The 11104-nt window shown below is 40.3% G+C and overlaps 1 protein-coding gene across 1 annotated transcript in view; it reads left to right on the top strand.

Annotated features, from left to right (window-relative positions):
* DEPTOR (DEP domain containing MTOR-interacting protein) overlaps window positions 1-9945 on the top strand; it is a 76416-nt gene extending 66471 nt beyond the window's left edge. Inside the window, exon 9 of the mRNA XM_017746101.1 lies at window positions 5798-9945. Within this exon, the coding sequence (XP_017601590.1) occupies window positions 5798-5926 (129 nt within the window). The 3' untranslated portion in view covers window positions 5927-9945. The remainder of the gene's footprint in view (window positions 1-5797) is intronic.
* The last annotated feature ends 1159 nt before the right edge of the window (window positions 9946-11104 follow it).

The raw sequence follows: 11104 nt of genomic DNA, 5'->3' as shown, positions 1-11104 counted from the left end.
GAATTTCCAGCTCTTCATAATCTTTCACAGCACCCTTCAAAAAGTGTGCCTAGGAAAAGAAAGAATATTTTTAAAGGATTTTTTAATATATTAAATTCAGAAAAGTCCAGCAAGCCAGGCTTGGCTCCGCAGGGAGAGCTAACTGAAGCCTACAGTGCAAACAGCATCTGAATATCCAAAGATCTAGTCTAGCTGCCTATCCTCTAAGAACATTCCTGTGGCATTTATAAGTATTAAGGTCATCCTGAGGCAGAACTAACAAAGAATTAGTGACAGGTATGCAATGTTTTTATTTAATAGTTGGCTTTAAGGTAGTTGCGCAATTCCACACCCATGCCTGCAGCCAGTCTCTGACATCCCTTAGAAGGATCCCACAGTCATCCTCATCTCAGCTCCTGATCAACCCCAGCTCAGCTGTCCAGCCCTGGTGCAGGCAGCCCCCTGCAAGGGAAGGGGCTTTGGTTTGGCTGGCAGGCAGTTCTCCCAGCAGGAAAATCAAGGGGTGTGGATGTACATCTGCAGGGCAGCTTGGCAAGACTGAGGAGGGGCAGACAGCCAAAGATTGCTGTGGAGGAAAGAGCAATTACCAGTGAGGGGGAGGAAAGGTTGTACAGTTCCAAGTACAGCACAATCCTGATTTTGGCCAGTAAATGTTACAGTAACAAATTATTCTCGCCTCTCCTTGCCATCTTCAGTCCGATGATAAATGGCATGATGAATCTTTGCTAACTTCTTTAAACAACAGAGTCCCAGATCCTTTCTGTTCAGATGTAAACCCAAACTTGAAGTTTATCTTTTTATAGGGACACCTGGATTTGGTTAAACCTTCTGTATGTGCCATGGAAAACCCACAGAAAGACAGAGGTGCCTTTTCTGCTATCCCTGCTTCCATAAGCTGCTGTTTCCAGTGGCAGGAAATTGAAATACTCAACAATAAATGTTTATTGCTATAATACTTAAATATTTGAAATCAATTAAGGGAGGGGTTTTTTCATTTGAGTGTTGCTTTATTTAACTATTATTAGTTCTGTGGTTTTTAGATCACCACATCCTGACCAACAAAATGGTTGGAATTTATTCTGGGCTGTGTCATTTCTTGAAGTCTAAGGGATACAAAGGGATGGTTATCTCTTGTCAAGCTCCTTGGAGACCAATGAGGAAATGTGCAATAAAAGGTTCTTTGAGGCTCTTCTAACTGTAGTTTATCATCTATTATAGTTACTGATGTGTGGAAACCAACAGAAATACTTCACATGTTTGTAATTACAAAGCCCTTAACAGCTGCAGCTATGAGTTGAGCCCTTACAGCTTTTTGAAATGTGTTTTTATAAACGTAACATTAAATCAATGTGTTTGTGTAGACCAGTCTCCGTAAGAAGATTCCTGAGATGATAATGTATGGGTTGATATATTCAGTCAGGGCTGGTTTGAGGATGCTCACTTGCTCTTGCTTGTTTTCTAGCTTCAGCAGAGCAATGCATGATGTGAACATTTTTGGGGCAGGATTGATGATGACCAAAATGCACAAAGCACCTCTGCATTTCATTTCCCCTTGCTGGATGCAGTGCTGAATGAGAAATCAGGGTGGGGAGAAGAAAACTGAGTGAGTCGAGGGCACTCAGCATAACAGAGGGCTCAGGACTGTGCAAACCTCTTTCTCATCACCAGAATTGGAGGACACAGCAAATGGCTCCACATTTCTTCATCCCTGAGGGAGCCTGGGTTGGAATTTGCAGAGACTCAGCCCTCAGGGGCACTGGTCAAGCACTTACTATGGAGAGAGCTTTCTGCCCCCATGGTGGTTGGCTCTTTATTACCATCTCCTGTTCCTCATGGGTCTTTTTATGCAGTTTTAGGGTGGGACTGTGCTTTTCTATCTGTTGTCCCCCTGTCTGCATTTCTCCTCATCTGGCTTGGGAGGACTTCTTGCATCTAATCCTCTCCACTGGGAATGATGAAACTAATATGCCTTTTGGATCCAGTGCAAAGGATGGCATGAAGGGAACTGTTCTCAGCCCATACCCATTGCTGGTTAATAGTACTGCCAAGGGCATATGATAAAACAAATACATTGAGAATGCAGATGTGTCAGCTCTTGTCTTCTACAAGAAAGCCACTCTTTGGCATCCAGATTGCTTTTCACTACTGTTGTGCCTGTGCCATCTGCATTTACCCCATTGCAGCAGCCCTGGTGTGGGTGACTGGCTGGTCTGAAAGTCTGTTCCTCTGCCAGGAGCATTCCCCAAAGGCCCCAAATATGCATGACATGATCCAGCATGCAGATTTATCTGTTGCACACTTGCATGCGTGAACCTGGCCAAACATGAGTTCCATGCATTGGGATTCCAGTAACTCAAGAAGTCTGAGAATATGCAACAGTAAAACAAACATCAGCCATTCAACTTCCAAAAATTGCTTTAAGCCAGAAGAGACAATGTTGTTTCTGCAGGTCTGTTTTAAATCAACCCAAATATTATTTTAGAGCCAGAGCTATAATTCAGTAAAACTTGATACAATCTTGGAAAGCCGTAGAAGGCATCAGGAAATACCACTGGAAGTTGAGACCTACAGATACTGCAGTAATCTGCATTTTAAACTAAATAGACATGCCAGTTAAATACTAATTGGACACACTGCAGAGGATGATGGGTTACCTTTTCAATAAAAATCCTTAAAATTTAGAAGGCTTTGTCTGCATGCAAAAACGGAACCATTTCCCTAATGCTACTTGCAGCTGAAATATTCATATATAGGAAAGATTACTGCCATGGGAGTTTACTCAGTTATATCACTGATTGCCATACTTTGGATATCATTTAGGCTACCAGTAAGGCTACTTCCAGGATCTTCAGCTCTGCAGAGGAGTTCTGAGGGTAAGGTGTAAGGTGTAAGAGTCTACCATCCCTTCAGGGGCTGCTGCTGCCACTCTTCCTGTGCAGAGGCTCTAAGGAGAAGAGATTAAAAGTCATCAGTGATATTTTTTTATGAAATGTTACATTTTTCGATTGGGTTTGCTTCCACTATAATTTTTCTTAAATTGATAGCTACATTCTGTCCATTTTGCACAAGTACGAATTGAGTTTCACCACACATTTTACTTGAGAGGGAAGTTAGCTGGCACACAAAAGTTAAATGACTTGGCATGTGAGAAAATCTGCTTTAGAGGTGGCATTGGAAGACACCAGAGCTGCTTCCCACCTCTCCTGCATCCATTTCTGTCTTGTGCTTCTGCCTAAATAGAAGTGAAAAATCATAGACTGATAGAATTGTGACTGCTGGAAAAGACTGGTTGGTCTAATAGCATCGAGTCCAGCCATTAGCCTGACATGCCATATTCACCACTAAACCATGTTCCCAGATGCCACATCCACACGGGTTTTTTAACACTTGCAAGGATGGTGGTACTATCACTTCCCTGGGCAGCATGTTCCAATGTCTGACCACCTGTTCAGTGAAGAAATTTTTTCTCATATCACAGAATCAAATAGGTTGGAAAAGACCTCTGAGATCATCATGTCCAAGCTATGACCGAACCCTATCATGTCAACTAGACCCTGGCACTAACCCTCCCCTGGTGCAACCTGAGGCTGTTTCTTCTTGCTCTGTCACTTGGTGTCTGGGAGAAGGGACCAACCCCCACCTGGCTACAGCTCCTTTCAGGGGGTTGTAGAGAGTGGTATGGTCTCCCGTGAGCTGCCTTTTCTTCAGGCTTAACACCCCCAGCTCCCTCAGCTGCTCCTCATCAGACTGGTGTTCCAGACCCTTCCCCAGCTCCGTTACCCTTCTCTGGACATGCTCCAGCCCCTCAGTGTCTTTCTTGTAGTGAGGGGCCCAGAACTGGACACAGGATTTGAGGTGTGGCCTCAGCAGTGCTGAGTACAAGGGGACAATCCCTGCCCTGGTCCTGCAGGCCACAATTTCTGATACAGGCCAGGATGCCATTGGCCTTCTTGGCCACCTAGGCACACACTGGCTCATGTTCAGTCACATGTTGTGACACTGATCATGTTCAGTGCTGTTGACCAGCACCCCCAGATCCTCTTCCAAGGGCAGCTTTCCAGCCACTGTTCCCCAGCCTGCAGTGCTGCAGGGGGTTGTTGTGACCCAGCTGCAGGACCCAGCACTTGACCTTGTTGAACCTCATAAAACTGGCCCCAACCCATTGATCCAGCCTGTCCATATAAAATAAAGCATGAAAATTTCTGGTAATACTTGTTTCATAGCTTCTTTCTTACAGGCTCAAGGTGACTTATGAGTAAGATAACTTTCTAGTGAATGTATTGTTTCCATTGAAACATCAGCACAATATTATTATTCACTTAGGCTCCATATTTTTATCATTAAAAATACAGATCTAGACACTGCACACATTTTTTTACCTTTTTACCAAATGCTGTAATATTATGATTAGATACAGAGAAGGCTTAATGTCTTTGAGGAATCAGTATTATCTTTCTTTTCCTGCAGTTTTTTTACAATGTTGGTGTGACTTTTTCTCTGTTTAAGTGTTTTAAGATATACAGTGGTGTCCATCAGAATATTTCTGTCAAGACTATTTTGCTTGAAAATGGCCTATGATCATACAAAACTTCCAACGTTTGTATTTATTACAGCTTTTACAAACAAAATACTAGCATATTTGAAATCAATTAATAAGCCATACTTGGTGAAGGAAATTAAAACCAGTCACATGGCAGTGACATTTGAATCTGTCTTAGTACTGACTTCATCTTCCATGATATTATTTCTTAAAATTTGGATCCATTTTGTTCATGTTATACCAGTGGAGCTTTTGGCACTGAATCTAGTGAAGTCATCATCCAGACCTTGCCCTGAGCCTGGAAACATGGTGCATATTTTTACTGTGATTACCAAGAGCTGACTAAAATGATTTCTAAGAAAGTGTTTAAGACAAACTAAGGATAACAGACTGCAATAGCCAGAGCTGTCTTCATAGAATGATAGAATGGTTTGGGTTGGAAGGGACCTTAAAGATCATCTCGTTCCAATCCCCTGCTGTGGACAGGGACACCTTTCACTAGGCCAGATTGCTCAAAGCTCCATGCAGCCTGGCCTTAAACAGTTCCAGGGATGGGGCATCCACGGCTTCTCTGAGCAGCCTGTGCCAGTGCCTTACCACACTCACAGTAAAGAATTTCTTCCTAATATCTAATCCAAACAATGCTCTTCTAGTTTGAAGCCTTTCCCCCTTACCTGTCACTCCAGGCCCTTGTGAAAATAGTCCCTCTCCATCTTTCTGGTAGGCTCGTTTTAGGTACTGGAAGGTCACAATAAGATCATCCAGAAACCTTCTCTTTTCCAGGCTGAACAAACCTAATTCCCTTAGCTGTTCCTTATAAGAGAAGTGTTCCATCGTTCTAATCATCTTTGTGGCCTCCTTTGGACTTCCTCCAGCAGTCAATGTCCTTCCTGTGCTGGGGACTCCAGAGCTGGATGTCCCATATTGTTTGCAAAGCACCATTGATACCATAAAATATCACTGATACAAGAAAAAATATCATTGTTATAAGAAAAAATGATTGATGTAGGACTTCAAAATTCCAAAGATTTGAAAGTTGAATTCCACCGATTTGAAAGTTGAAGTGATGTTTCAAAGTTACATTAACCTTGCCAGACTAATTCTAAGAAATGTGGGGGCTTTTTAAAGTACCAAATGAGATGATGTGAAGAGTTCTGGGGGTTTTGACTGCCCAGGAGTTGACAGTACATCTGTGTAATTAACCTAACAAAATAAAGTCTAATGCATAACTTGTTTTGCTGCTTGCTTTCGCCTCAGGTTTGCCAATTTGTCGTATCTGTCAACGGCCTCAATGTTCTCCATGTGGATTACAGGACAGTGAGCAACCTCATCCTGACTGGCCCTCGAACAATTGTGATGGAAGTGATGGAAGAAATGGAGGCCTGAAAAGTCAAAAGACCCTAATACTGGACATTTTTGTGAGAGAAATAGCAACAACCATGGAGTGGCATGACACAAGGCAGCAGAATGTTGCTGTGTCTAAACAGATGATTTTGCTTTTAGGGGAGGGGGCTTTCTTTCATTTAACAGTAATAGCACTGGTGATTATGCTAAGATGTGAACAATAGATACCAGCATATTTTCACTACAGACTTTTCTATGCCCAACAGAGACAAGATCAGGGCCTTTAGGTGGTCTGTCCAGCCATGGCTGCATTGGTCAGAATGGGTTCCAGCCTAAGAGGCCATGAATATTTCCTCACAGTCCACCACTGTGGATCAAAGCACTTCAGGAGGTGAAAGAGCCAAACACTGTGGGGTCAGGATGTCACAGATGGTTTGCATGACACATTGACATTGGTAAACATTGTCCTGGTGTCCAGCTTTGTCGCTGGAGCATGTGGAGTCACAGTTGCTCTCTCCTTGGGTCGAGGGACAGCTGACTAAATCCTGGCTTGATTACAGTCAAACACAAACGAACTGCAAATGCATGAGAAAAGGCGTCTGTGCTCTGTAGAGGATTGTCTGGTATGAATGTTTGGGCCTGAATACACAGGTTAGCCTAGGAAGAAAATAGAAAAATGTGTGGTACTTTTACAGAAACTGCCTTTGAAAATTGGTCTTTTAGTCTCAATGCCTGTGTGCTGGACTAGGTGCTTGAGTATAAAATATTGACCTTGAGGTTTTTTCCGTATCTGTGAAAGGTGCCTCAGCCTTGCTATTCATCACTTTGGAGAAATTTTGGACACCTTAATTCCTGGAAGAAGAATATTTGGCAGGTTGCAGTGCAAAATTCACAGTGTTAGCATAAGGAATGATGCATCCAGATGCTTCAGTAGCGAAAGTACACTTCAAACTGAAGCAATGTACTTGAATGTACATTAAGCTTACGAGCATTTTCCAATCATCTGACGTGTTGCAAAGAACCAACTTCCCACACAAGCTGCATTTGACACTGTTACAAATAAAACGTATTTAACTGACTCTTTTTGTTTCTGAAATAGTAGAATTTCTTCATTGAGGAATTCATGGAAGAAATATTTTTAAAAACATATATAAAAATTCCGTATTCGGCAGTTAGGTGACTCTTCAACTCGATGGTAAAGGGACTACATGGGTTTTCTTTGATCTTTGAACTGAATAAATACATCCTGCTCCACAATTATGAATATATTTTGCAGACTTTCTCTGCTGTCTAAATTTTACAATTAAAGCTTGACTTTCTATATGCACATACCACAAATCATTCAATTATGGGGTGGGGAAAGTATTTTTCCTCAAATAATTTTGAAATATGTTTTATATTAAAAATTGTTCTCACTAAATAAATTGCTCTTTCAGTATGTTTTTCACTCACTCAAACACTTTTACTTCAGAGGTACAGCAAGTCTTCAAACTCACATATGCCTGCAGCTTTTTAGGAAGAAGTATTTGTGTTCTTTGTTTCTGGTTTTGTGTATCTGTAGTTGTATTTTCACCAAGAAAATTTCTCATATTCCGCTAATATGCAGCGGTGCAGGGAGGTATAAAACTGCAGCTGCTAACTTGATACTAACCATGCACAAGAGTGTTTGGAGGGTTTGTTCAAACTGTCATCTGCTATGACTGTTCTTGGTCCCAATTGTACTTCCCAACATTTTGGTACACATGTACAACCCATAGCAGGTTACATTTTACAGTTCAGCTAAAATAAATAGTTGGGCACATAATGTTATATGAGATTGTAATATTTGTCCATGGTATCCACTCAGAACGGTTGGAAAAAATCTTCTTGTTCCAGAAATGTTTCAGTATGCTATAAGTATTTTGAGTTTGTGAATCCAGGAATGCTTCTCCAAACATTTGTATTTAATTTCTATTTTTTTTTCCCTGGGTTATTTTGGTGGCTTATCCCCTTTAAAATATAAATTCTGCATGTTAGGCTAAGTTAAATATTACAATGTGAAGGATTTTGTTAGCAAAATGCTAATGATTTTCTCTAATGCCATCATGGATTCTTCTGTATTACATCTCTTGCCTTAGTTAATATTCTGTTACAAGTTCTCTGTAGCTTACAGATAATTAAGAAACTGGGTCAGAATTTGGCTTAATAATGCATTACAGAGTGCACTTCAGACTGGAGCAAAAAGAGTGGGAATGGGGGCAGGGAGGAATCTGTGCATTTCATTATGTTACAGATTGGAGATGGCATCTTGATTCACAAGATACATTAGTCTCTATCACAATTTGAGCACTGCTACTTGCCTTCTGTTTAACAGGGATTTCCATATTGTGTTCTCAGCTTGATTGACAATCTGGGATTTAATTAATTCTTTCTCTCTTCAATGTGACAAAGGTATTCAAATTGTGTCTGCAATGAAATTTTGTATTTTGGAGAAAAGGACGCAAAGTAAGCAATTAAATTGCAGTTTGTCTGCACACAGTGCTGTATATGCTCCGAGACATCCCACAGGAGTCAGTGTCAAACTCTCATGCACTTCAGAGGGCACAGAATTTTGAAAATAACAGAGCACCTTGCTTTCTGCAAAGTGCCAGGGGAAATGTAAGATTATTCACAGAAGTGAGGCATTTCAAGAGATGCCTGAATATCACAGTGTAGAATGAAGCAAGAAACCAGAAATTAAAATACAAACCCTGGTATCAGCAGTAATAGCTTCATTACAAAGACAGGCATTTTTGTAAGACTTACTCTCTTCTGTGATCACATTTTTGGTTACTACAGATCTTGTGAAATCCTTTAATAAATCTTTGAGCCTTAATCACTCAAATTAGTGCCATTCCTCTGTACATGTACATTTGCACATCATTTATGAACATCTTACAGCAATGCAATATTTAATTAAATTCAAGTAGCAGTTAAGCTAATTGGAGCATTAAATCAGTGCAATATTTCTCTTTTTTTTTCCTGTTATATTTCCTACAAGATACATCATTTTTGTTATCTTTTTCAAGATCAAATACTGTAGTATTGAACACAACTGGTTCCACAGCTAGTCCCAGGGAAGGCATTTCATTCACACAATGATGCAATAACCCACTTCAGGTGTATCAGAACTTAATTGTCTGCATTTTAAGTCTGCATAGAAGCTGAAAATAAAACTTTCAGAATTAAAAAGACATCATGGTGTCATAGCAGCATCTGAAATCTTAGTGGGTGTGGCCTGCTGTACCTTCTTCTATGGGACTACATTCGGGAAGAGGTTTGGAAAGAGAAGGTCATGCAGTAGGACTGTTTTTCAAAGTGTTTTTCTTCTTTTTTTCTTAATTTTCCACTTTTACCCCCACTAATGACTAAAGAGTGCTAGAGATGTGTCAAATTCTGTCCCAGAATTACCGGTTTAATGGTCAGCTTGTTCCCTTAGCATGGTCTGGATCTCTGAGAAACTTGTCCCAGTGTAGTTCAGAGAATAACATGAGATTTGAATCTGGGAACATTTGTTGTGCCTCTTGCCCTTCAGATCTCTGTACTGACTTGATGTACTACCATGGACATAAACAAAAGAGAGTACTCTGAGGATTAGGAAGAAGAAGCAACTGACTTCTTTCTTCTGTGCTGACAGCTATGATGCATGGTGGTTTCCTTATGGATGGAGAGAGAATGATAAAATTATAGGGTAATGCTCTAATAATTTCAGATAATACTGGGAATGAAATATTAATTTTTAATGTTAATTTTTCTAGATAAGCATTATTCTAATTTTAGGGACAGGAGAAACCGAAACAGTATGTTTTGCAAAAGTGTTTGCCCAATGCAAGACAGACTGAGAAGTCATTTGTTGCAATTATGAGTATTTTCTTCCCAGTGTGTAATTGGAACTAGACCACTTATGTAAGTGAAAAAACGTGTATGTCACATATGTAAGTACAGTTAGACCACACCACTCTTCAAACAAAATGAGAGAACTTCCAACCTTTTACAATAAAATTGTCATTAAGGATTTTAATAAATCACCCTTTTAAAATGTATTTATCTGGTGAGTGATGTGGCTTATATTTTTCACTTTTATGCGGTACTTACAAAAACAGAAATAGTACCTGCTAATTCAGTAATTCCCTTTGTATGCTCACAGTGCAGATAAAAATATCATTAACATTCCAGATAGGCTGAGTGATTTTAAGCCATTAGATTTCTCTACAAACTTGTACATAAATAAGTATTTATACCTTAATTTTTAAAAGGAGACACTTAATGCAAGAGAGAATTTAAGAATGTCAAAGGATGTCACAGGAATCAATGATACAATTAATTTATACTATCAAGCCAGTGTTTCACATATAGCTACTTAGTCTTTGTACTTGCAGCTCCTGAGGAAAATTCTGAAATACTCAGAAGGGAGTAGCTATAACTGTCAAACTGAATGTCCTCTAGGAAAATGGCTCTTGTTTTGCAGTTAGGTATCCACTCTCATATTGGCCATGGGAGCTGTGCATTTCCAGTACTGTTGAAACTCAAGGTTCATAAGCACACATTTAAAATGCAACACTTAGCTTTAAGAGCGGGGGTTTGAAGCAGACACTGTACTGTAGGTAGCACATTGTAATGCCTCTTACACAAAAATGCTGCCATACACTCATAGGTTTCCCATCCTGTGCTACCATAACTCTCCTTGAACTTAGAGTACAACAGTCTCCTTTTGTATGGCCTTGTCAAATAATAACTTACTTCCAGAATTTGCGGGTGATTTGCAGAGGAAAACTCTCTTTTTATGTGCAGCCTCTTGCTTGTGTTCCTGAGGTGCTTCTACCCAGAGATGTCTACAAACTGCTCTCTAGATTACAGTACATAGACAGCTAATGGTATACTGACCACTTCAAGTAGTCATTTCCATCATGCCTGAGCAGCTGAACTCCTCCTCTCCAGGGAAATGCTCCCATTTCTCCTGCTGCTGCATGCACCCAAGCAGGCCAAGGTGAGGAACACCGGTCAAAAGGAAAGCCCACACCCACCAGACTGTTTTGCCTTTACCAGTGATTTATGGATATATTTAATCTTCTTTCCTATACTACTTATTTTGCTGCATAGTTGACATTGGCCCTACTTTATTCTTCCAGCTCAAAAATTGTTTCTGGAAGATCTTGATGGTCCTGCTTCCTTCATATTTTTACTAGTCTGTTTTTGGTCACC

This window comes from Corvus brachyrhynchos, unplaced genomic scaffold, assembly GCF_000691975.1.
Source record: "Corvus brachyrhynchos isolate BGI_N302 unplaced genomic scaffold, ASM69197v1 scaffold28, whole genome shotgun sequence".
Lineage (NCBI taxonomy): Eukaryota > Metazoa > Chordata > Aves > Passeriformes > Corvidae > Corvus > Corvus brachyrhynchos.
Note: the sequence above shows the minus strand (reverse complement) of the source record. Positions and strands in the feature narration are given on the sequence as shown.